This window comes from Pipistrellus kuhlii, unplaced genomic scaffold, assembly GCF_014108245.1.
Source record: "Pipistrellus kuhlii isolate mPipKuh1 unplaced genomic scaffold, mPipKuh1.p scaffold_m20_p_4, whole genome shotgun sequence".
NCBI classification, from domain to species: domain Eukaryota; kingdom Metazoa; phylum Chordata; class Mammalia; order Chiroptera; family Vespertilionidae; genus Pipistrellus; species Pipistrellus kuhlii.
Genome location: NW_023425540.1, coordinates 71280208 through 71305922, shown reverse-complemented (window position 1 = coordinate 71305922; position 25715 = coordinate 71280208). Strand labels below are relative to the sequence as shown.

At 54.7% G+C, this 25715-nt stretch overlaps 3 protein-coding genes and 1 long non-coding RNA gene across 5 annotated transcripts; 3 read left to right on the top strand and 1 right to left on the bottom strand.

The window, feature by feature from the left end:
- Window positions 1-1173: 1173 nt before the first annotated feature.
- Window positions 1174-1551, top strand: LOC123651151. Its single transcript, XR_006739652.1, has 2 exons — window positions 1174-1294; window positions 1511-1551. It is a non-coding gene; the product is annotated as an uncharacterized LOC123651151 (long non-coding RNA).
- A 945-nt stretch (window positions 1552-2496) lies between these two features.
- NAT16 (N-acetyltransferase 16 (putative)) lies at window positions 2497-9891 on the top strand. Its single transcript, XM_045571724.1, is given in 7 exon segments — window positions 2497-2866; window positions 4400-4490; window positions 6581-6700; window positions 6753-6853; window positions 6856-6992; window positions 7927-8331; window positions 8724-9891. Coding segments are annotated over 5 exon segments (1053 nt in total). The 5' UTR covers window positions 2497-2866; window positions 4400-4490; window positions 6581-6584; the 3' UTR covers window positions 9018-9891.
- Window positions 9892-15362: 5471 nt separating this feature from the next.
- On the top strand, window positions 15363-18375 carry VGF (VGF nerve growth factor inducible). Its single transcript, XM_036410309.2, has 2 exons — window positions 15363-15579; window positions 16076-18375. The coding sequence occupies exon 2, from the start codon at window positions 16096-16098 to the stop codon at window positions 17968-17970; it is 1875 nt and encodes a 624-aa protein (XP_036266202.1). The 5' UTR covers window positions 15363-15579; window positions 16076-16095; the 3' UTR covers window positions 17971-18375.
- A 935-nt stretch (window positions 18376-19310) lies between these two features.
- On the bottom strand, window positions 19311-25710 carry AP1S1 (adaptor related protein complex 1 subunit sigma 1). 2 transcript variants are annotated; one of them, XM_036410318.2, is made up of 6 exons: window positions 25584-25601; window positions 23483-23584; window positions 23176-23354; window positions 22167-22275; window positions 21454-21591; window positions 19311-20217 (listed from the first exon to the last, which is right to left on the bottom strand). In XM_036410318.2, exons 1-6 carry the CDS (start codon window positions 25584-25586, stop codon window positions 20170-20172), a joined length of 579 nt encoding a protein of 192 aa, XP_036266211.1. In that variant the 5' UTR covers window positions 25587-25601; the 3' UTR covers window positions 19311-20169. The 2 variants fall into 2 exon arrangements, with proteins under 2 accessions (XP_036266211.1, XP_036266212.1); XM_036410319.2 differs by lacking the exon at window positions 23483-23584 and having other exon boundaries at window positions 25584-25710.
- Between the last annotated feature and the right edge of the window lie 5 nt (window positions 25711-25715).

The window sequence follows — 25715 nt, the reverse complement described above, 5'->3', positions numbered from 1 at the left end:
AAGGGAGAATGGGGAGGGCCCTGCAGTAGAAAATGGGCCCAACTGAAATGACCAAAAGTAGCACCTTTAAAAAGATCAAAAGTAGCACCCTGTTGACAGTAAGATACACCTGGCCCAGAGGGAAGACAAACAATAAGCTCTCCCAAATGAAAGTCCAAATAAACAAGCCCAGCATGAGGGTTAAAGCCAATAGTCAGGAGCCCAAGGTACAAGACAGTGTTTACAAAGTTCAGTGACTAATGGAAATCTCCGGCATTTCTAGTACTGACATTGTTTTGTGATTTATAGTTTGTAAAGTGATTTCATGCTTTCACAGGGTACACTTGACCTCTGAGGGCTGAGTGGTCAATAGGGTCTGAGACCTGATAGTGTCCCTTGCCAGCTATGGGACCTCGCCCAAGTCATGAAACCCACGTTCTTCATTTATAAAATGAATAAATAATCCCACCTGTTCTATGGTGTTCTGAGGATTAAGCCACAGTGCTTTGCAAATATGCTAAGTGGTTCTATGGCTCATACATATTAGAACCAGTAGTGGCTACAGGCCTGAGAAGCCTTCCATCCCCCACTGGCCTTGATCTTAGCAGATTTCAAAGCATGTAGCATAGGGTGATGGCCCTCCTCCCTGTATCCTCAGAGCACTTATGGATGCTGAATGCCTCTGGTTCTTTTGCTGGGAAGGGCAGCCAGGAGATTAATCAGTCACCTTTCAATTTATCACTACTGCCCCCTACCCTCCTGGGCAGTCAGGATGGAGGAGCCTGAACATGGTGATTTTAGAACCAGATGGCTTTTGACAGGCCAGTGAGCAGTGACATGTTGCTCTGAATAACTTGGATATTAGGGAATTGGAACTTTGGGCAACTTTCAAGCCTGATTGAGGGAGCTGGAAGTACATGAATGTTGGATCAGTCCAAGAGTTTCTGACGGCAGAAGCTGAAGCTTCTGGTAAAGGGGGAGAAATTAGGATGTTATTGCATCTCCCTTCTTCCACTAGAAATTAGGATGTTATTGCATCTCCTTCATACCTTTAACTTTTTTGAGGTGCTTTCCCACAATTGAGCATATCCACCTTGACTGCAGCTTTGGGAGATCCTACTATGTTAGCAGTTTCAAAAATCAGAAATGGGGACCAGGAGTTCTATTAAAAAAAAAAAAAAAAAAAAAAAAAAAAGGCTGTGTTTTTTTTTGTGTGTTACTTTATTGGCTGACCTGAAGCTAGAATTCAAGAGATGAGACTTATGGCTTTAACTACGTGGTGAATGAGAGTCAAGGAACACAATCCTCTATTTCAGTGTTTCCCAAACTTTTGACATATGTGTACCCCTTCTATAATTTTCGTAACACTGAGTACCCCTCGTGAGAACGTAGAATTAGATGCAGCTAAGCACAGTGCAGTGCATATCCCCACCAAACTCCGGTGTGAAGTGTACCCCCACCAAACTCTTCCCGTCCCCCTGGGGGTACACACCACACTTTGGGAAACACTGCTCTATTTCATCACCTTCAGCCCATGGGCTCAGTTTACCAGGTTATGGAGTCTTCATCTTGGAAAGTATAAAAACGGATGAGGTGGGCGAGGGATCAACTTTGGTGGGAAGCGGGGAGCCTGGGAGCTGGGCAGGTCCTGGAAAGAGGACAAGGGTGGGAGTCCCATTCTCAGCTGACTGTAATACTCCTTACAGAGCTTTACAGCTACCAAAGGGCTTTCCCATCCACCATTCCCTGGCTCTTTGCGGGGTAGAACTGCCCGTGTATGTATCTCACTTTGGGGGGTGGGAGGGCCTCAGAGGCTGGGCCACATGCTTATGAGAGTCAGGGACAGTGCTACCCTTGCGATTCCAGGTGCACACTGTGCTTCTCCTCCCATCCTTCCTCTCCTCGCCCCAGGTGGCAAGCTTGGCGTGTGGAGCCCCGCGTACTCAGATCCCAGGTGTGCACGGGGGTTGTGCCCAAAGGTCTCCCCTTCTGCGTGCTGCCCAACGGCCCCTGAGAAACGAGAGGCTGTGAGCTGAGCACCTGGGGGACAAGGCCGCTCTGCGACCCTGGGAATGGCGGCCTGTCTGACCCATCTCGGCCTCGCTCCGCTCCTTTCGGACTCGGTTTCTTCCATCTCTTGGAGTCTCTTCGCTTCCCGATCTTCGAGGGGTTTCCAGTGTCCTCTACCAGTTTCTCGGACCCAGTCCCCAGGGCCGTGCTTTCCTAGCCGCTGTCAGCTGTCCTCTGGAGGAAGGAAGAAGGGGTTACGTTCAGGGGTGGCCCTGGAGGAGACAGCCATGGATGGACAGCTGGTGAGGTTGCCTGGAGATGCAGGATAACCTGCTCAGATTAACCATCATCCCCGGAGCCTCAGAATCCAGCACAGGTTTTGGGGGCCAGCGGCAATCACTAAGCCCAACACCCTTTCCCCCAAAACCCAACAACCTTTCCCACCCTCGGGGCCGTTCCCCCGCCAGGACCAGGGATGCAATCCCATCCGCAGGGCCGGGACCACGGCTCCCCCGCACCCCGCCCCGCCCCGCCCCACTCTGGCCGGCGCCCAAGGGCCGAAGTCCGCTCCGGATCCGGGCCGGGTTTCCCCGGCGTCGCCGGGCCCTCTGCCCTCCGAGCCGCCGGCCTGGGCCCCACCGCGCGTGGCCGCGGGAGCCGCGCACACGGCCCGAACCCCAACCCCGGGCACGGGTCGCCGGCGCCCGCAAGCCGCCCTTTCGCATTCGAACTCCCCGAGTCTGGACCCTCGCGATTCCCGCGCGTCACCCGAACTTGAGCCTTTGGGCTCCGAAGTGACCCCCTTTCGCGGCACCGTCCGCTGTCCGCGCGGCCATCCCGCTCCGCTGCTCAGCACCCCGGTCCCGGCTCCGGAGAGGTAGGGGGGCCGCGAGATCGGAGGGCGCTGGCCTCCTCCCCGGAATGGGGGCTGCACAGGCCGCCGCCCCCCGAGGGAGAAAGACCGGGCGCCCCCAGGCCCAGGCCCCGCCCACTCCCTGGCCGGATGACCGAGGCCGCCCCTCGCCCCCGGTCTCAGATGCGCGGTCCCATAAGCCTCCTCCACCCCGGCGCCATTTCGGTCCCCCCTGACCCCAGAGTCTGCTGCCCAGGGGGACGGACCCCTGCCAAGTTAGATAGCTTTCTTGTGGTCTCAATCCACTCTGCTTTCCCCACCACCCCCACATCCCAACTCCTGCAAGGAGCTGAGGGACACGTCTCCCACGGCTGAGGCCCCCGGAGGCACCCCCTTCCTCTGCCCGGCTCCATCCTTCCTCCCCCCGCCTCTTCTCCAGGTCTCTGCTCTGGTCCAGCCTCTTTTCTGGCTCTTTCCTTTCTTGACCCCGCCCCCCACCACTCCGCCGGGAGAAGGGGGTGTGTCACGATGCTTTCTATTTATAGGCCTCCTGGGTTAGGGGGTGCTGTGCTCGAACTTTTTTGGCGTCAGCTGAGCCCTGAGTCATGAGGTGTCATGCCTGTGATTCGGCATCCATGCCTCTTCCCGCTCCCCTCTCACGTCCTCTCTCCGCCGCATCTCCTGTCTGCCTTTGTCTCCTTTCTGCCCCCGTTCTAGTCCTTTTTGCGCCCCTCGCATCTTGGGGCGCTTTGTGTAGCTGCCCTCTCTTTGTCTCCGCCTCTCTGCTCTCTGCTCTCTGCTCCCTCTCCTTCCAGTTCCCAAAAGCTGGGACTTCTAGGGCATCAGTATTTGGGGGATGGAGGTGGGGGTGGGGGATGAAGGGAATGGGATGGGGCGCTGCCAGCTTGCCCGGTGATTACTTCAATCATCTCCTTCTCCCCAGATTGACCATTCATAGATACAAGGATGTGGGGATATGGATGGCAAGGGAAATTGCTACCCCAAGAGATGCCTGAACTACATTTCCCAGAGTGCCCTGGAGACACAGGGCTGCCTCTGCCTAAACGCTTTCTGGGAATTAAAGTTAAGGAGTGGGTTGGAGGGTATCATCCTGGAGGGTGGGACGTGATCAGAAAGTGGAGCAAGTATTGTAGAGCCTGCTGGCAGCTTTGGCTTGGCCTGGAACTCCTAACCTATTTTTTTCCCAGCACCCACCTCCTTCAAGGTTTAAGGACCTTGGAATCTCTGTGTCTCCAAAAAGGGGAATAGGAATAGAGGAGTGCCTTGAAAGAAAAGATGGGTGTTAAATTGGCAAGCCTTTCTTTCTTCCTTGTGACCCTGGGAACTATCCCACCCCTTCCCCTTACAAACAACCTAGTCGGAGATGTAGAGACACCATTGGAAATAGTCTTGAAAGCAAGGAAGGGAAAGAAAAGCATAAAGTCTTAGATCTATTGGATGTGGTCCAGTTTACAAGTTGCTCACATTCTGGCCCCCTTAGGAGCAGAGGGGGAAATTGCTGATGTTACTCCTCACCTACCAGCTTGCATTTTCCAGGGACCCATGGATAGCTGGTGAGGTTGCCTGGAGATGCAAGATAACCTGCTCAAGTTAACCATCATCCCCAGAGCCCGAGGCAAGGAGTCTGGTGCGTGTTGTTGGCCTAGAAATCGCTACACTGGGAGGGAAAGCAGTGGGGTTCCTCCTATGATCCCACCTCTGATTCTGAGTCAGCTCAGCCCTTAGTATTTAGGACCTCTGATTCCAGTCAAGGACCAAGTGATTCCTATCTTTGCTCTTCAGACTAGGTTTGGACGCCCCCCCATACACACAGACACATTAAAATGGTGTGTGTGTGTGGGTGTGTGTGGGTGTGCGTGTGGTGGTGTTGTTTTTCCTGCCTCCCTCACCCACCTGGAAGCCAGAAAAACTTACAGTTTTGGGCCTCAATTTCCTCAATGTGAAAGGAATGGTTTGAACTTGGTGGTCTCTAATGACCCTAGTTGGGGCCCTGAGAGCCTCGGAGCCTGTGCCTCTGATCCTCTGAGCCTGTGCCTCTGAACTGTCTTACCTGGAAGAGCCTTAGGCATCAGCATCAGATTGAAAAGAAAGAAGGAGATGGTGGTCATGTTTTGAATCTTGTTTGTGTAGCAAGCGCTCTATGTTCACATAAGTTTTGTTTATGGTATGGAAGCTAAAATCACCCCTAAGCCACCCCTTGGTGCCTCTCCCAAGCATTGGTAATGTTCTTGGGTTTGTTTGTTTGTTTGTTTGTTTTAATCCAACCAAGCCAATATCACTACCCACAAAGTAGTTGTCCCCTAGGTTGTTGGTTAATGAGATGCAGGTTGTGTGTGTGTGTGTGGTGGGGGAGTATTATAATTGGCTGGAAAGAGAGAGGAGGGGAATTTGATCAGTCTGGAGGAAGGAGATCTAGAAATAGTCCTCATGACTTAAGGAGGGCCTCTCTTTTTGGCCCTGTCTCTAGGCAGGGAAAAGAGAAAAGCCAGAGGCCAAACAGGTGCCAGATCCACAGGGAACTGACCCAAAAAGGACACTTTGATGAATTGAAAGGACAGGGAAAGTCCTGTGTGGAAGATGGGGCAAAGATTACAGGAACAAATTTTAAAAGGAGGAAAAGGGAAGAGAGAGAAAAGAAGGGATTCCATCTTTGGAGGGAAGGAAAATGGGAAGGGACATGGGTGATCTTGGTGGACATTTGGTTTGCTGGAGCCACAGCAGAACGCTTTCCAAGGTGATCATCTCATACTGGAGTGGAGCCAAGTCTCCCTAAGGAGGGAACATACTCGAGGAAGAAGGAAAAAGTGGTTTTGCTGAGCCTGGAAGGAATGGCTTGAAATTTTCTAATGGAGCTCTCCATGTGTCCACTCCCTTGGTTTATGTTTGAATGTGGGTGTCTGGTGTGGAGGGAACTGGGGCAGCAATGTGTGTGTGTGTGTGTGTGTGTGTGTGTGTGTGTGTATCTGAGTCTGCATCTCCCTCCCTTTGCCCTGGAATGATAAGTGACAATGGTAAAAAGAAGGTGGGAGTTGAATCCTCCACTTTCCCTGGAAACTGTCCTGGAAAAGGGAGTGGAGATTATGAGATTTTTTTTTTCCTCATGTTGCTCTTATAGAGAGGTGGTAGGGCGCTTGAGGAGGGTCCCGCCATTATTTATACTCTCCTTCTTTCCTCTGAGTCCTGGGACTGACTAGGGATGGAGGAGGTCAGGGACTAGTCTCTGGAGAGCTCACAGGGCCCTGATTTTGTGTGTGTTAAGACACATCCTGGTTGGGTAGAGCAGGATAGGATTAAGACTTCTTCAAGCTGCCGAAAGAGCATCGACCTGCGGACTGAAAGGTCTCAGGTTTGATTCCGGTCAAGGGCATGTACCTTGGTTACGGGCACATTCCAGTGGGAGGTGTGCAGGAGGCAGCTGATCGATGTTTCTCTCCCATCCATGTTTTTAACTCTCATCTCTCTCCCTTCCTCTCTGTAAAAAATCAATAAAATATATATATATTTTAAAAATTAATAAAATATATATATTTTAAAGATTTCTTGGGGCTGGGGTGAGGGGGGGAACTGGAGGCCCTTTATTCCCAGGAAGGTCTTTGTGGAGAGAGGAGGAGCAGCACTGTTTGTGTAGCAAGGGGTTGTGGGGACTATTTGTATAGAGGAGGCCAGATGTGGAAACAGCAGACTCTGACCCCAATGCTGGGTTCTCTCTTTCTGCAGGTTAATGCAGCTGGAAGCTGGCCGCAGTGTAGCCACCTCAGAGGTCCCTAAGCCTGAAAGTGAGGCTGAGCCAGATGCGAAGCTACTCTCGGAACACCGGTCACAGGAGGCCTGGACATAGTCCAAGTCCGAGTTAGGGATGGAGGCTGAGAAGAAACCTCTGGGGGCCAAGTTCTGGGGCCAAGCCCAGGCCAGGATGTGGGCCCAAGACTGAGACTGAGCAGTTGGAACTCGTGGTGGCCACATAACCGGAGTTTGAGGAAGTGCTGGCCATTTCGGGGGCATCTATGGTGACCTTGACTGTCTTCTCGGCTGCTACCACATCTGGCTCCAGGATCCCAGCCTCACGGCGGTGCTGGCCAAGCACACCAGAGAAGTGGTGAGAACTGGGCAGTGCCTAGGTGAAAAGGGGTGAAGCCGTGTTTGGGTGTCTGAATCTTAGGAAGGAGAGGTAAGCGAGCCTCTCTCCCTCAGCCCTTGTCAAATTGCTGAGGATATCGAGCAGGCTTGCAATCAAAGAGTAGGGTATTCAGATCCTTAGCCAGTGAGGGGGAGAATAGGGGACACCTAGAACTCAAGAATAGTGGAGGAGCCCAGCTGGCTTAGTGGTTCAGCATTGACCTATGAACCAGGAGGTCACAGTTCCAGGGTCAGGGCACATGCCCAGGTTGCAGGCTCCATACCCAATGTGGGGCAGGCAGGAGATGGCCAATCAATGATTCTCTCATCATTGATGTTTCTATCTCTCTCCCTTTCCTTCTTCTCTGAAATAAATAAAATATATATATATATATTTTTTTTAAAAAAAAAGAATAACGAGGGACTGGTGAAAACTTTGGTATTTGATGATTTGTTTGAGGAGTTTCTGGGACAGGAGCACAAAAAGAGGGCAGCTAGTGGGGTGGGGGTAGGCTGGGAATGGGAGCAGGTAGGGTGGGGCCAGGAGCCCTAAGCAGACTGACTTCTCACACAAAGAAGCCTGGTTATGTGAGTGAGCGGAACCAGTTCTGAGATGGGCTCCCGGAGAAGCCAATAGGAAAGGGGCGTGGCAGGTGACCGAGGCGAGGCAATCTCCTGGGGGTAGAGCCAATGAAAGGGGGCATGGCGAGTGGTCAGGGACCCATTTGCATCCGGAGCTTCTGCATCTCCAGAGGTAGAGCGGCCTGCCCAGTCAGCAATGAGCGTTACTGCCAGGTCTGGAATCAGACCCAAGTAATGAGGAGCGCTCCCTGGACAGGTACCAGGCCTGGCCCGGCGCCCAGAGTAGTGATGGAGCGCTCAGCGTGTGGGAAGAGGCGAGCCCTGTGAGCCCCAGTGGCAGAGGCAGGGAAGGGGCCCTCTAACAGCCTGGGGAGTCGGTGCACTCGATCGATGAGAAGCAGACAGCGTTGGTGGAGGGGCTGCGCCTGGCGCCCTGAGAGCGCGGTGAGGGCGTGGCCTGCCTGGTGCAGAGCCTCTGCTTGCAGCTGGTCTGGCGGCAGCGCTCAGGGGTCAAGGTGGCACGCCTTCCAGACCAGCGGGACCCCCGGGAGTTGAAGAAATACCGCCCAAACACCAAGCAGGTGAGACAAACAAAGGGGCTGGGCGTCTTCCCCCAGGCTCAGCCAGTCACTCGTTTTCTTTCTCTGCCGGTTCTACTGATGGGAACCCTGCCCTGGGACTCCCAGTCTTTACCCAGACCTCTTTGCCAAGGGGAAGTCAAACAGCTCCCGACTCCCAGCTGCCAACCCTCAGTCCTCACTTCTGGAGACTGAAGAGCTCAGGAGCCTAGACCTTGGTGACCCCGCCTCCCATGCATTTACCCTGTCTCCCTTCAGGAACCCAACACCTGAGCCTTTATCCTCCCCCTCCATTCTCCCCTCCTACCCACTGATCTGCTGCCTCACTTCCACCTCTCCCAGGGACTCAAGGGCCCACACCCCCAGCTCCCTGGACGCTCCACACTGACCTCACCTCTCCTATTCAGAGGTTTTGCCCCTGGTTCGTCCTTGCTATCCCCGGGGGACCCAAGCTTTCACATATTCCATTTCACCCTGCACCGCACGATATATGTCCCCATGGGGCTCAAGCGGGAGCCCGTTGGATGTGGATGTGGATGTGGGGGTGAAGATACGAAGAGGCCGAGGCCCCACCAGCCTGTCAGTTCTCCCACTGCCAGCCCTGGTGCTCACTTGTGTCCCCCGCAGGGCATCCTTTTGGTCCAATCCAGCACATCCGTGCTTCTGGCAGGTGGCATTGCGGGCCGCTGGCACTGTCAAAAGCAAGTGGTGGCATGGCAAGCATCACAGGTGTCAACGGCATGTGCCAGCTCTTCCTGGCGCCCCAGTTGTGGTCATAGCTGGCTTATATTTGCCAGGTCAGCTTGGGGTTTGAGCTGGTCCAAGGTTACACGGAGCAGTACTTGCTGGAGGCCACAGGTGAAGTCGCTACTATCTGAAGAAGATGCTGCCCCCTTACTGATCCCCAGAAAGCCCTGCCCTCATTTGCAAGCTCCATCCCTTCCCATGCCCCCTATCCTTTCCCACTGCTGGTCCCTCTTTCCTTCCCCTGTACCTCTCCGTTGTCCGCTGCCAGATCAGAACCACCCAGTTTGGTGGAGCCCCTTGCATTGCTATTGTCCACCTTTTCCCTTTCCTGGGCAAAGAATCTGTTCCATCATAGACTTCAGAGTTTTTTTCCTGTCCTAGTCTAGGAGTGAACTCTATCCTTCCTGGCTTCTCCCTTCTGACAACACCTCTCCAGGAGCACAGCTGCCTCAAGCCCTCAGAGCTTGCCCGGGCTCCCCTCACTGCTCTGTGCCTCTAGATCAGTGTCCTCCCCTTTTCTCTATACCCCCACCTTCCTCCTCTCTAGACTTCCCAGACACCTCCTTTCCCCAATTATCTCTTTATCACCCACCATGTGTGCAATATGGAAAGAGACCCAGGAAATGAAATAGATTTATAATGCTCCCCCTACTCTCCCTGTATACCCTCTGGTGAGTCACCTTTTTGAGCTTGCACCCTCTAACTGGGGTTTCCTCCAATGTTGCACCATGCTGATATTTCACAGGCCCCCTCCTAATGCTGGCAACCAGGGGCGCAGGCTGGAGGATTTGCTGTAGTGGAGGGCAAGTCCCTCAGCCAGTGTGAGGCTGCTTTCTAGTGAGACTGGAACCCACCTCCAGGTATTTCTGGACACTCGTCCCTTTCTCTAGTTCCTTTACACTTTTTGGACTTCGACAGTCTTCTATTTAAATGCAAGTAGCACCCTGGCCACTTTGGCTCAGTGAATAGAGCATTAGCCTGTGGACTGAAGGGTCCTGGGTTCAATTCCAGTCAAGGGCACATGCCAGGTTTGTGGGCTTGATCCCCAGTGGGGGTGTGTGTGCAGGAGGCAGCCAAGCAATGATTCTCTCTCATCATTGATGTTTCTCCCTCTCTCTCCCTCTCCATTCCTCTCTGAAATAAAAATATATTTAAAATAAAGAAAGAAATGCATGTACTAACAGCTGTATTTGCACAGCACTGTTTTCTACATGCATCCTCACGTCCACTGCAGAGGGAGGAGACAGAGACCCAGGAAGTTCAGAGTGACTTCCCAGTCCCTTGCAGTAGTTGGGAGCCTCCTCGCAGGGACTAGAAGCCAGGTGTCCCAGGCCCAAAGCCTCATTCTTTGACGGTGATAGCTTGAAACTACTTGTTGGGACAATGAACTGCTGCTAAGGACACACTGACAGTGAGCACAGGGCTCACAGGGATGGGTGCCAGGAGGTGGGCGGTGGGCAGAGGAGCACCACTGCTCCACACTGTCCCACTTCCTCTCCTGTGCCTGACCTGCTGCTACTCTTCCTGTCGCTTCAATCAAGGTTATGTTGCAATAAAAGCGGATTCTTAGTCCACCATGTGTTTGTTTTACTTCTCAGTGTGTGTGTGTGTGTGTGTGTGTGTGTGTGTGTAGGGGAAGGGGGGGTTCATGACATCCATTACCTTCCCCTTTCCCCTGTATTAGGATCTTAGCCCTGTGGCAAAGGGCTAATGACTTCCCCGAGGGGAAGCTAGCCCTTGCCTGCTCCCACTGCAAACAAGAAGCAGAAAGGTGAGCAGTGGTGTGGGGTCCTGACTGGACTGGGCACCTGCACCTGGCTGTAGGCTGCTGCCAAATTCTTTGGGCTCTTCCTCCAAGTTCCCCTTGGCATCCAGGACCATCCTCTCTCAGCCTCACGATCCAGGCGTCTAACTCCCAGCTCTCTACTCCTTCCCTTGCTTTCTTCATTCCTGGGTGGGCACCATGCAGAAGGTGGAGCCGCCGCTTCAACCTCGGGTGGTGATGACTGCAATCCCAAAAAGTACCACGCGGGGGCGCTAGGACGTGCGCGGACGCGGGCGAGGCAGCGCAAGGTGGTTTCCGTCCGTGTGTGTCCATGGGCGTCTTTGTGTGTCTGCGTTTCTGTACATGTGTGTACAAGTAAGAGGGTGTCTGGGTGAGATGAGTTCGGGACATCGTGGCTGGTGTACCCAAGAATCAGGTACTCCCAAGTGTCTTTGATGAGGACGATGCATGATATGTTGCTGTGTGCTGTGGCTGGGGAGGCAAGGAACTGTGTGTGTGTGTGTGTGTGTGTGTGTGTGTGTGTGTGTGTGTGTGTGTTGTCGTGTGTGTAAGGCGTAGCCTCTGAGTCCCTGATCCGCATCTTGGGTTTTTGAAGTCACATACCTTCAGAGTTTTTACCTCCTTCCACTATCCCATGTAAGAAGAATGAAGGCTCTCAACGCAAATCTCCATTACCCTGTCACATCCTCAGCATGGGTCTTCTAGGCTAGGTGTGACATTGTGTTTGTGTAAATGGGTGTGTCTCAGAATGTCAATGTAACTCTGAATGATGGTGTGTGTGTGTGTGTGTGTGTGACAGGTGGGTGTTGGAGGAGGCTGACTCGGGGTTATGGAAGCAAATAATTCCCTTTTTCTTGTTAGTTTGTGGGTATCACCTTCCTTCATGGCGTGTGTGTGTTTTTCTCAGTCTCTCCAGTAGTTGTCTCTCTCTGTGTCTCTCCTCATCTCTGTCTCTTCCTCTCTCTCCCTTTCTTGGTGACTCATCTCTGCGGCTTTGTCCTCCCCCCGGCTTCCTGGTCCCTTCCTCCACTCAGGAGTGGGTGGGAGTATGAGGGAATGGGACCAGGGGACTGAAAATTAGGGTGAGCAGCCCCTTCCTATTACTTATAATTCCCAGACCTGTCAGTGGCCCCCAGCCCTCTCCCAGACCCCTTCCCAGGACTCCGAACTCTACTCAACTGGGGTGGCAGAGGATAGGGCAATAATGCATTCTAATGGGGTCATTTTCGGGGGGGGGGGGTCAGCAGCTTCTTTCCCTCCCAAGTGGAGACCCCTGCCCTTCTCATAAAGTTCCCCTGCCCAGCCTCACTCCCCCACCCCCGCCCCCATGGCTGACGCAATGAAAGCCTGCAGAGGTGAGTCACCGGTTGGGGGAGAGGAAGAGAAGGAGGAGGAACCTGGAGGTATGGGGGGGAGGGGCAGAGGAGGAAAGGGGAAGGGGACAAGCCCTTGCTCTTTTTCTCTCCCGAACTTTCTCTCAGGGGAAAGACCCAGTGCTTCCCTCTCCTGGTTTTCCAAAGCTTTAGCTTGAATCATTACTCTGCTAGACCCCATCTTCTCTTACCCTACTGGAGAGCGAGCGATTCAGAAACAAAGACAAAGAGAGATGCATTTGTACAAACAACCCAGAGCAAACGCCAGGCATCCCCTTCAGATCCCCATCTCAGCTTTGCCTTTCCCAGCTCTCTCTCCATTTCTCTTTCTTCCTTGTCAACTCCCTCTTTCCCGGATCCCAGGAACCTGTCCCCAATCCAGCTTCTTCCTCAGAAACCCCTAAAGGCAGCAAGGTCTGAAGAACACAGTACATCTTCAAGAGGTAGAATGCTCATGAATAAACTGGCCCAGGTAGGGAACTGGGAAGGAGAGAGGCAGAAACAGACCCAGATAAGAGGGATCAAGAACCAGATTGTGGAATCATCAAGCCTATAGCCCTCGGTGCCTGGGACTCCCACCTTCTTGCCACCTCCCTCACCCCAAGATGGCTGAGGCTCTAGGGATGCTAATTTCTGAGCTGTTCTTCTGGTCTAGAGTGCAGAAAAGGAGGCATGGGAGTTGGGGAGGAATGGAGGAACGCTCTGTAAACAGGGGCAAGGACCCAAACTTGAGGGCTGCAGACGAATGGCTTGGATTCTGAGACTTTATGGCATAGAAATCTAGAGAAAAGGTGAATGTGGGGAAGGGGCAGGAAAGAGCACACATAACCTCTAACATATACCAACAGACATGGAAGGACCCAGAGAACTGCAAAAGACATACCTGTACACACACACACACAACGCACCAACCCAGGTACATGTTCCAGACTCAAGACTCTTAACTACCCAGGTATACTGGCAGAAGGGCTCAGAACCCACACCCAGTCACACACAGATACCTGGAAACAGGCAAAAACACAACCACACACACTGGAAAAGACAGCGTGTTTAAATCGGAGCACGACCACTCTTGGCCCCCCCAACCCCCTTTCCTTTTCTTTCCTCTCATTTATTTCACTAATCTCTGTGCACATATACACACATGTGCATATACACAGAGGTGCGTGTCCACATCCATGAGCCCACAGTAACACAGTTTCTCTAGGAGGTGCCTGCCTCCCCTCACACTTGGTGGCTTAGCCCCATCAGCCTCACAGTCTCCTCCATGGCTCCCCCGCTTTGCCTGGCTCTGGGATGGCTTCCCCTCCCCCTCTCCAGATGTCGGAACCATCTCTCTCTGATTCATCCTCCTCGGGAAGGTAATGTGACCCCCCTCCTCATTCCAATGCTCTCAGTAACCACACGGGGGAAAGAGGGAGATGGGAAGGGAAAGGAAGAATCAGGGGGGTACAGGGCAGCAGGACATCCTAGATTTGGTGTGTGGGGGTGAGGTACTGTCGTGGGGTCTGTTACCCCCTCCTCTCCCTTCTTTCCTTGGCATCTCCGCAGTCACCTTGGCTGTCAGCATTTTTTCTTCCTTTTGCCTGGTCCTTCTACCTTTTGCAGATTCCCTCCTTCCTTCTTCCCTCTCCTGCTGTCTTCTCTCTTTCCTCTCTCTCCTCCTCCCCACCTCCTTCCTCGCAGAGCTGATGGGCTTTCTTCTGGGAAAGTGGAGCCATTGATGGAACCGAGAAGCCACTGTTGGCTATAGAGGGAAAACACGTGAGTGATTGTGTGTGTGTGTGTGTGTGTGTGTGTGTGTGTGTGAGAGAGAGAGAGAGAGAGAGAGAGAGAGAGAGAGGAAGAAGGAAGAGGAGGAGGAGGAAAGAGGAGGAGGAGGACGAGGAGGAGAAGGAGGGGGAGGAGGAGGAGGATGAGTGGTAGGAAGAGATGAGGAGGGGGTTGAGGACTGGCTCTGACAATCTGAGTCCTGTGTGTGACCATGGTACCCCTGTGCCCGCAGTTCTGTGTGTCTGGTGTGTGTCATTGTAACTCCCCCCTTTCGCTGCCCACGCCTCCGCACAGCTCTCTGCCTGCACCAAAGCCCCCCTCCCTCCCCTTCATTCCTGCACTGGCGGCTCCCCTTGGCTCCCTCCTCTCTCCTCTGCCCCCTCCCCATTTCCGTCCCCCCTCCACCCCCGCCCACGACTGGTCTCCCTTCACTGGACCCGGCTTGCTGATAGATTCTCTTTGCGCAATCTGTGCGTCATCGCCCCCAACCCCCCGGAACCTCTAGCTGTCCATGCCCCTAGCCCCAGCCCTTCTGGCCGGAGATACGGTCGAGGGGTCGGGTTGCAGTAAGGGGCGTTCTCTGACGTTGCAGGCCCACCCCCACCCCTTACATGTTTCAACCTTCCCTTCAAGCCATGGAGGGAGCTGAAGTTGAGCCACCGCCCCCCACCTGCGCAACCCCCTCCCCACCTGGTTTGCTCTTGCCCTCCAAACGTCCTTTGTGGGGGGAGGGGGAGCAAGAGGAAAAGAAACTGAAGGGGGATGGGGAATGGTGGGCTGAAAGGGGGGCACAGCAGAGGCGCCAACATAGAGGCAACTGGACAGACACACCTTTTTCTTCAGACATACACCGACAGTGTACAGACATGACAGAGCCACACACATCCTCAATATTTCCCTTCTCTTCCAACTTGGACCCTTTTCGGTGGGATTACCAAAACCGCAAAATCCACCCATCTGCTCCGGCCCAGGGCCGGCACCCCGCACCGCGGATCCGCGTACAGCGCCCGCACCTCTCCTTTCTCAGGTTCACACCGTCCTTGGGCGTGTTCCCCATGGACCCTGAGATCGGAGGGTGGATTCCTTATCCCGCTTTGGATTCCTTATCCTTCCCCTCCCCAGCCATGGATTTCTTACTGGCGCCCTGTCAGACCTGGGAGTGCCCCATCCGTTTCGCGATGCGGGCTCCCGCCGCTGCAAATTGTTAGCCAAAACCCACCCTCCAGTCTTGCAGTGTCTCTGCATCCACCTTTCCATTCATTCATTCATCCTTTTCTCCTTGTCCCTCCTTCATTCATTCATAGCCCCCAACCCCGCCCGCTTCGACATTTCATTCATTCATTCATTCATTCATTTCCCCGGAGCGCCACTAGCGCACGCCCCTCCAGCCGAGGACCCCAGTGCGCAGTCGCAGGCCGGGAGAACACCGCTTCCTCCAATCGCTGGGCATCCTCCCGCCTCTAGGCGCCCGCCCGCTTCCCCATGAATGAACAGTGACGTCAATGGGGCGGGGCAATCCCACGTGACACTGCGCGCTCCCGTTTATAAGGCGGCAGCGGCGCGGGCGCTGTCCAGCGTGCTGAAGCCTGAGCGAGCGAGCAGCCCGGATCCAGCGGAGCCCAGCCTACTGGACGCCAGACCTCGACCAGCGGTCCTATCCTGGCCACCACCTCTGGAGCCGAGGCGGAAGCGTTCCGGTCTTCCCCATTCCCCACCCCGCCTCGACCCTCCTCTCCACCTCCTGCGCCGTGACACCAGCTGGTAAATACTCCGGTGTCTGTCCCTCCAACCCTGGCGGCGGTGGGTGTGAGGGAGGGTGGGTTCTCTTTCCTCCCAGATGGGGGTGTTGAAAACACATCGGGGAGCCCCCTGTAAGGGTCCCTGGTAAGTGGGGAGACGCCGCTTTTTTCTTGCTGCTGAAGTCGCCCACGCACCATCCAGAGAGTCCTGTGGGGAGGGAGCAGAGATTTCCCCGTTATCCTCACTGCTTAATACGTGGGCGCGGGCAATGAGATGGCTCAGAGAAGGGGGCGAGGAGGCACAGTGGGTGCGAGGGTTGTGGGCATTTTCCCATTTACACGACTCCAGAGATTGGCACGTCTTCCTTCTTTGCGCCTGAAGGTCCCTCTTCTGGGTAAGGTTAGGGGAAACCCCATTTCCTGATTATAAAGGTGGGGGAAAGGAATATAGAATCAGAGAGCAGAAAATTCTTAAAGAAATCCTTTCTTTCTTTCCTTCCTTCCCTCCTATTTTTCAGCCTCCGGCAGCCCCCCGGTCATGAAATCGCTCAGGTTGACAGTTTCCGCCCTCTTCTGCTTCCTTGTACTGATTAAGGGGCTGGGAGGAGCGCCCCCCGGGCGCCTTGAGGTACAGTCACCTCCCCTCAGCTCCGAGCATAAAGAATCCGTAGCTGGGGTCGCAGTGCCCGGGCTGAAGGATGGTGGTCGCACCCCAGAGGTCCGAGCCGCTCGAAATTCAGAGCCGCAGGACGAGGGAGAGCTTTTCCAGGGTGTGGATCCCCGGGCGCTGGCCGCAGTGCTGATACAGGCACTGGACCGCCCGGCCTCGCCCCCGGCGCCCAGCGGCTCCCAGCTGAAGCCAGCGGAAGAAGCAGCAGAAGCTCTGTTAACCGAGACTGTGAAAAGCCAGACCCACAGCCTCCCAGCGCCAGAGATTCACGCGCCCGCGGCCCCGCCTCGCCCTCAGACTCAGGAGAACGGTCCCGAGGCGAGCGACCCCTCTGAGGAGCTGGAGACGCTGGCTGCCCTGCTCCAGGAACTGAGAGATTTCAGTCCGAGCAATGCCAAGCGCCAGCAGGAGACCGCAGCAGCAGAGACGGAAACTCGCACGCACACCCTGACCCGAGTCAACCTGGAGAGCCCCGGGCCCGAGCGCGTGTGGCGCGCTTCCTGGGGGGAGTTCCAGGCGCGCGTCCCGGAGCGCGCGCCCCTGCCACCCGCGGCTCCCCAGCAATTCCAGGTCCACATGCCCGAGAGCCGCCCCCTTCCCGAAGCCCACCAGTTCCGGGAAAAAGTGCCTTCCCCCAAAACACACCTAGGCGAGGGATTGGCACCCCTGTCCAAGGCGTACCAAAGCCTGGGCACCCCCTTCCCCAAGGCGCACCGGCCGGAGGGCTCACTCCTGAGCGGCTCCGAGGCGGGGGAGCGCCTTCTCCAGCAGGGGCTGGCTCAGGTCGAGGCAGGGAGGCGGCAGGCGGAGGCCACCCGGCAGGCCGCGGCGCAAGAGGAGCGGCTGGCGGACCTGGCTTCGGACCTGCTCCTCCAGTATCTGCTACAGGGTGGGGCCCGCCAACGCAGCCTGGGGGGTCGGGGGCTGCAGCCGGAGGTGCGGCAGAGCGAGCGGGGGGAGGAGGAGGTGGAGCAGGAGAGACGCGGCGGCGAGGAGCGGGTGGGGGAAGAGGACGCGGAGGCGGCGGAGGCGGAGGCGGAGGCGGAGGAGGCGGAGAGGGCGCGGCAGAACGCGTTACTGTTCGCCGAGGAGGAGGAGGACAGGGAAGCCGCCGCTGAGGACAAGCGCTCCCAGGAGGAGATGCCCGGCCACCGTCGGCAGGACGCCGAGGGGGCAGAGGAGGGCGGAGAGGAGGAGGACGACGACGACGAGATGGACCCACAGACCATCGATAGCCTCATTGAGCTGTCCACCAAACTCCACCTGCCGGCAGATGACGTGGTCAGCATCATCGAGGAGGTGGAGGAGAAGCGGAAGCGGAAGAAGAACGCCCCTCCCGAGCCCGTGCCTCCCCCACGGGCTGCCCCCGTGCCCACCCACATCCGCTCCCCGCAGCCCCCGCCCCTCGCCCCCGCCCCCGCCCCCGTCCCGGTCCCCGCTGGAGACCAGCTGCAGGATTGGAACGAGGTGCTCCCGCCTTGGGATCGGGAGGAGAACGAGGTGTTTCCCCCGGGGCCCTACCACCCTTTTCCCAACTACATCCGGCCGCGGACGCTGCAGCCGCCCGCTGCCTCGCGCCGCCGCCACTACCACCATGCCCTCCTGCCACCTTCGCGCCACTATCCGGGCGGGGAGGCCCAGGCCCGGCGCGCGCAGGCGGAGGCAGAGGCGGAGGAGCGCCGGCTGCAGGAGCAGGAGGAGCTGGAGAATTACATCGAGCACGTGCTGCTCCAACGCCCGTGACCGGTCCCGCCCCCGAGCGCCACCGCGGCGCGTGGTCACCCCCCTCCGTGTCGCTCCTGTCCCTCTGGGTATTTGCATGCGTCCCAGCCCCGCCCTCGGCCCCCGCCCCGCCTCGCCGACGGACTGCGAGGAGGGCCAGTCATACCTCTTCCTGGGCCCAAAGCCCGAACTTCCCAAACTCACTCGTGGCTATCCCAGTGCCAGCGCAGGCGAGCGGATGGCTTGTGCGAGCGAGCTCCCGCTGTCCCCACCTAGATCCCCAGTTCCATTTGTGTCTATCTGCTGCCCTGTGGGCCTCCCACAGCCCCTCCACATCGCTGTGAATTTACCTTCTTTCCCTTCTCTCTTGTAAATACCCCCTCACGGAGGAAATAGTTTTGCTAAGAAATAAAAGTGACTATTTTATTAGGACTTTGTTCTCGGTTATTCACCCGTCCCCTTGGGTCTGAGCGTCCTTCCCAAGGGGCGGTGAGGGAAACGCCAGGCACAACACCCATCTCCTTCAGCTCAAAAGGGAGGGTTGAGTGGCACCAACCCTTTTTAAAACTATTTGGGGGAAGAATTGGCTCACATCCATTTGGAAACCCTATATGGTGGTTAAAGTCATGGGCTCCCCGGGCCTGGCAGAGATGCAAAGTAGATAAGAAGCCAGAGCACTGTGCTACCTAGGAGGCTCTTCTCTTGACTGAAGGGCCACACAGGCACAGAACCTGTTCCAACTCACTGACACCCCGCCCTCACTGCTCCCTAAATTCCCTGGTCCTACACACTTCACAATAAACATGGGGCCAGGGGGCGTTTGGCAGCCACAGAGACATCTTGGTTTTAGCCACTTCTCAACCCTTTCCTAAGCATAGGAAGTAGAATATATCCTTGAACTAGGGAGTCTCCTTCCCATATAAAACTAAACCAGGCAAAGGAAATCTCTTACAAAGAAACCTTAGAGGAGTGAAACCTTAGAGGAAGTTTCTCCTCTCTGGCTGAAGACAGCTCAGGGAGCTAGCTGGTTGCAGAGACACTGAGCCAGCAAATATATTTTTGGTAGGGGTTGTCAGATAAAATACAGGATACTCGGTTACATATGCATTTTAGATAAGCAATGGATACATTTGCATGGGATACACTTAACCTTAAAAATTATTCGTTGTCCTGGCCTGTGTTACTCAGGGGTTGGACCATCAGTTGTGCGCCAAAGGTCTCAGGTTCAATCCTGAGTTGGGGAGGCAACCAATCAATGTGAGACACATCAATGATTCTTTCAATGGAAAGATATTCTCTGGTGAGGATTAACAACAACAAAAATTATTCATTATCATACAAATTGAACTGTGTATCTTTTATTTTATTTCTGGCTCTAATCTGGCAACCCCTTTTCTGGGGAAGAGTCAAGTGCAGTGTTCCCTTCCCTTCCTAATTGATCCCAGCAGCCCTATCTTTTCACAGAGCCTCAGGCAGGCGAAGTCCAGAAATGCTTTTCTTTTATTTCAGAGGAAAGGAAATAAAGTCAGATGCTTGCCCACCCCACCAACCCCTTAGTTTCTGCCTCACCCCGAATATGGAGTGAAGGCAAGCGAGATAGGGCCCAGTCTCCTATGAAGCCTGCCCTTCCCCCAACCCTCCCTCCCTCAAAGCGGCAAGGTTAGAAAAAAATTAACTATGTTGTTCCTCCCCAAGCACTGGACAGAGGCCCTACGCAGCCAAGAAGGAAGGGAGGGTGCAGGGGAGGGGAAAGGATGACCTAGTCTCTACACAGATGCCTCCTTCCCAGGCAGAGAAGCTGCCCTGGCTGCCTGCAGGGGTGGGAGGGGTGGAGGTGGGATATGGGGCAGGGAGACGAGAAGAGCCCTGAAAACCTTTTCCCTTTAACCTGACATATTTATATATTTACAGTTATAAGGGGAGGGAAGGAAATTTGGAGTAATAGTTCTTCAAAGGCAGGGAATGAAAGCCAAATAGCACCCCCATCTTGGGTCGTGGTCCTATTTTCCTGCCTCCTAGCTCCAAAAACCTTCAGTAGGAAAAGGGGACACAGGAGGTAGGGGGTGGAGGAAGGGACTGTTTGAGGGTCCTGAGCCTATAGCTCACTCCAAAAGAAGGTGAGACAGCAGAGGAGGGACAGCTGAGTCCCACCAAGAAAAGGGCCACTTGTGCCCTGCCTCTCCACCAGCTCCCCACGGCTCCATGTGGCCTGGGCAGGGGCTATGCCAGTCCCATCTCCTCCAACACGCTGCGTGGCGACTCATCCTCCTAAGGCAGAGACAAACAGAGGGTGACGCAGAGACAGCAGGAAAGGCAGATAGGGAATGAGGGAGGTGAGTGGGCAGGACAACAGCATCACAAGGATGGAGGAAGGACACAGAGGAACGGGGAAGGGGGGAGAGAAAGAGAGAAGCCAATGTGAGTTCAAGGCAGCACAGTGGGGGACCCTTCAGGGGAGTTTCCCAGGCCCCCATAGGACTACCTCCCAGAGCCAACTGTGGCAAGGAGGGGGTTCAGGTTGAGTCCGTCCCCAGCGCACCTCACAGAACCAGGGACCAAGTTGGTGAGCAGGGGGGCCCAGCTTAGTATCTGAGGTGAAAGAGTGAAGCTATGACTTGAGGATAGGAAACACTTTCTGAGGGCTGTGGGGGTGGCAAATGGTTAGGACCATTTGTTCAGTGTTGTGGGCGAGTAAGAGGTTGGCATCAGGTCTCTGAGGTAAGGTGAACTAGACTGCAGAGAGATGAGTCATTGGGGTCCGAGCAGAGCACTAGTAATAGGGGTGTATGTGCCAGGGGATGTGTGTGCTAATATGTATATGTGTGTGTATGTGTGTGTGTAAGGGAATCTGTATCAGTAATGTGGCAAGTTCAATTCTGCTCTTTCTCCTATTGCACCCCTATCTCACCCCCTCCTCAGAGCCAGCTCATGCCAGCTTGTTTGTCACTGCAGATTCCGGTGACTCATCTTCCTGCACCAAGCCTCAGCAGTGGCACAGCAGAGAGGGGGCAAGCAGTAATGGGCTGAGGGCACGGACACTAGATAGCAGGGTGAAAAACAGCTAGGTGACCTGTTCACCAACCCCCAAGTCCCTATAGCTTTTTGCTTCTGAAAATCAGAGGCTCATTTTGGGTATGTGCATGCAAATAAAGGGGTAAGGGGCAGACACCAGAAAAGAAAAGCATTATCTACCATTTGTTTCTTCTCCAATTCTCTGAGCAACCCTTATATGCCAAGAGAAGCAAGAGACAAAGGAGATTTGCCTGCGGTGAGACACCCTGGGTCTTTCCAGAAGGAGAGAATTGACACAGGTGGCTATCTGCCACCACCACCTCCCACCCCAAACAGGTGAGGGGGCCAGACCCCACAGGGAGGGGGCCCTTTGGCGGTGGTGGGAAGGGGCAGATGTGGCAGGCAGGCAGGGTGTTCAGGGGAGGGAGGGCACCTTCTACCATGATACTCTTCCTCCTCCTCCTCCTCCTCCTCACTGTCCCAGGCCCATACCTCCTGCAGCAGGTCAGCCTGCTCAATAGCCTTCAGCACACTCTTCTTGGAGGTGTCCTGGACATCACCCCCCATCAAGAACTCATCCAAGATGAAGTAAGCCTTCTCAAAATTGAAGATGATGTCCAGCTCGCACACCTGAGAAGAGGGTGAAAAGGCAGAGTAATGAAGTGCATTCCCACCCCACATGCACCACCTCGTTTCTCAATATGTCTCCTCTTCTTCATGACTACCCTCCAACCTTAGTTCCTGCCCCAGGTCTATGTCCTCCTGACCCCTAGGCCTTAGTGCTCGGACCAAGTTTCCTTCTCCTTCTCTTGCCTCTTTGTCCTTGACTGTGGCTTCCGTTGCCTTGTCCCTCAGAATCTGTGACATTGTTTTCACCAGCACTGGGTTAGCCTTCTTCCCTAAATTCTTCGGGGCAGGGAAGGAGTCGTTAAGATCAGGAACTGCTGATAAAATCTGAATATGACTTTTGTCCTTTTATGAGAAGTCTGAGCTGAGTTCTAGATGGACTGATTAAGAGGCAGATTCTGGTCTCTACCTCCTCCCCCAGACTGATTAAAGGGCATGGCTAAAGAGGGAGATTATTTACCATTCTCACTGCTCCAACTTCACCTCTCCCAACTATTCCAGGGCAGAGATTCCAAGGACCCCAGAGTTGGGAGGGAAGAGGGGATTGCTGAGTATGGAAACAGGGGAGGGTGACTTACGCTGCCAAAGTATTTGTCCAGGAGCTCCACATATCGGTGGATCAGTTCCAAGGTGATGAGCTCATTGTCTTGGCCCTCGATGGCACAGCAGAAGTAGAGGCTGGCATATCTGAGGAGAGGGGCACATGAGAGACAGCTGAAAGGGCTATTGTCCTGCCCCAGGACCCAGACACTCTGGGCTCAAAACTCTCACTTCTCCTTATTCCAAGCCCAGGGTCTGTGTGGCTTCGGGACAAAGCTGGGGTGGCTCCAGGATATACAAATAGTAACTCGCTCAGCCGTTTAGTGCCTCTCACTAACAGGCAACAAACAAACTCTTTCCTCCTCTTGCTCTCTGACCTGCTCGGTTTGACTCAGCAAAAACCTGAGCCAACTAATTTCACCTCCTCAGAGAAGGAACTAGAAATGGTGGTGGTGGTGGTGGTGGTGGTGGTGGTGTGTGTGTGTGTGTGTGTGTGTGTTGGGAAAGTGGCACAGGATTTATTATTTATGACTGAGACAGCAAGGGACATGTGTAACGTACAAGATATGGCCCTTGGGACAGAAGAATGTGTGTGAAGTAGGTGTGAGACTAGAGCAAAACTAAGTGGGGAACAAGAAGTTCTTCTTTTTTTTTGTTTTTCCCCCAAAAATATTTTATTGATTTTCCACAGAGAGGAAGGGAGAGGGAGAGTCAGAAACATTGATGAGAGAGAAACATCAATCAGCTGCCTCCTGCATCCCCCTGCCCCCCACCGGGGACGTGCCCTTGACCAGAATTGAACCTGTGTCCCTTGAGTCTGAAGACCTACGCTCTATCCACTGAGCCAAACCAGTTAGTTGGGGAACAAGAATTTCTTTAAGGTGAATGTAGGAAGGAAAGAAAGCTGGATTTCAGCACTGCCCTCGAGGTGTCCTTAGCCCCAGTTCTCCCCATCCTAGGGACTGCATATTACTCAGCTATTTAAACCCACTGCCAAGCCCCCATCAAGCAGGATCCAGGCAAGTCTGAAAGCAGGTAGGGAGTCACCTCTTATAGACAACTTTGAGGTCTCTCCACTCCAGGAAACTGCACATTTTGGGCTTGCGAGCCAGAACAACCTGCATGAGCTCCCGAACCATCTTCTTTCTCTCCTTGTCTGATGTGGCCAGGTACCATTTTTGTAGTCTCAGCTTTCCCTGCCGGCTGAACAGCAGCATGAATCGCATCTGGGGGAAAAACAGGGGGTAGGGATGGGGAAATGAGAGGCAGAGCTGAGGGTCAGAGATTTGGTTCTCTGAGTTTCTTTCCTTCATAAACATACTGCCCCAAACTCATCTAACTCTTCTCCACTCACAGCTTCTATTTTCTTCAAATAATCAGCCCTTGCTCTCAACTCTGGGCATTCCCACCAGCTAGTGCCTTTCCTTCTGGAGGGTGTCAGAGTTTCTGAGTCTGTCTGCCATTTGGATTCAAATCCCTGCTTTACTAGTTGAGTAAGTTGCTTTGGGCAATTACTTTATGTTTCCTGGTCTGTAAAATAGATAATAAAAGTACTTACTTACAAAGTTATTAGGAGGGATTAAATGAGTTGATATATGCAACAGTGTCTGGCACAAGGTAAACACTAACACATCAGGTATAACTATTATTTTTCTCTGACCCCCTGTTTCCAAACCATTTCCTAAAGGTAAGTATTGATACAATACCTAGCACAGTGACAATCAGCCCACAGCTGATGTCAGAGCCTCTGTCTGCTTTCTTCCATGCTCCTGTTCACCACCATACTGACTGAAATCAGGTATTCTGTCCCTGGAGAAGCTACCTCAATTCTCCACCCCATCCTAGCATTCACCCTTAAAGATGTCCCTAACACTGCTTTCCCATCCCGTGCCAGTCCTCTGCCCAGGGGTATCCTTCATGTTAGCACATGGTATTGAGACTCCTCCCCCTCCAAATTCCAGCCTCCTCTCTCTTCAGCCATTCAGGCATCTGGCTACTGATATTCCTCTCTTTCCCCTACGCCCCTCTCTCTCTTTACAATCCTCATCCTAGGATATATATATATAATATATATATATATATATCCTAGGATGAGGAATATATATACTGTGTGTGTGTGTGTGTGTGTGTGCGTGTGTGTGTATATAAATGGTGTGTGTGTGTGTGTGTGTGTGTGTGTGTGTGTGTATATAAATGGTTTGAGAGAGAAATATCGATGTGAGAGAGAAATATTGACCGGTTGCCTCCCATATGTGCCCTGACCTGGAGTGGAGTAGAACTGGCAACCTTTTGGTGTATTGGGAACAACACTCCAACCCACTGAGCCATCGGGCCAGGACTCCTCACTTCTCCCTTTCATGATACCTCCCTGTTACATGCCACTCCTTCCCAGTTATCAGATGACCAATTTCTCTTTCCATTTTTTAGTTAGAACACTGCCATCCAGGTGGCTCTCCAGGGGATGTGTGGAACAGGGCTCAAGCTGGGTAGAGTGGGGAGGAGTGCAGAGCCCTCCAGGTGCACACCCGGGGGTGCCCCAGCTTCCAGGTTCCAGGGGTCAGTCCACAGCCTGGAGTTCTCTCCTCTCCACGGACATTCCCAGGGCTGGAATCCCTGGATGTGTGGAGCAGTTCTCGTTGAATACTGTTCAGAAAGCTGAGGATCACAAAGGGTTTGTGTGTGTGTGTGTGTGTGTGTGTGTGTGTGTGTGTGTGTGTGTGGAAGGGGAAGCGCCGTTAGCGAGGTGGGAAGACAACGGAGGAGCGCCAGGGAGCCGTGCACGTCTAGGACGGGGTGGAGGAGGGGGGGGGCAGGAAGACGGAAGGCCAGGGTTCCGGAAGGAGATCGGGGTCGGGGGGCGGAGAGCCAAGAGCTGCGGAGCCGGGTTCCAAGGCCAGGGTCCTCCAGGGCAAGACCTCGAGCCCACCTGCCTTACTCCCCGCACTCAGCCTCTAGGCGAGCCGGTGGTCCGCCGAGGCAGGACGTCCTCTCCGGGGACCCGGAAACTGTCCCCTCCCACACAGCTCCGACCCGCGGGCCGCCCTCCTCGCCGGGCTGCACCCGCACGCAGTGTGACCCGTGCCCCGCTGCCGCCCCCGCCCGCAAGCCCTCGCGCCTATTCCTCGGCGACTTCCCTGCGGCAGTGGTGGGACCCCTCGGATCGCGCGCAACCCGCGCGATCCCCCTGGCTCGGGACAGTCCCGCGGCCCCCTCCATCAGCCCTCTCTCGCCCCACTATCGCGCCCTCTCCCCGCCCCTTCTACCGTCCTAAAGCCATGTCCAGCTGCTCTTCCCCCCCGAGGCCGGCTGGCCCACCCGCCCAGGACGTGGAGGTCCTCTGAGGACCGAGGAAGACAGAGTGGCCCTCACAGAGGGCGGCCCCCACGGACCCCCCGCAGGCACAGCCCGCTGCCCCTCGGTCCCCCTCCCCTCCCCTCCCTCTACGCACAACCTACCATCCTGCAGCCTCCGACTTGGCTTGTCCCTCTCCGGCCGCCGTAGGTGCCAGCTCCACTCCCTGTCTTATCCTTTCTCTGCTTCCTCCCCCTCCCGCGGAAGCCCGGCCCCGCCCCGCCCCTTCGCGCTGA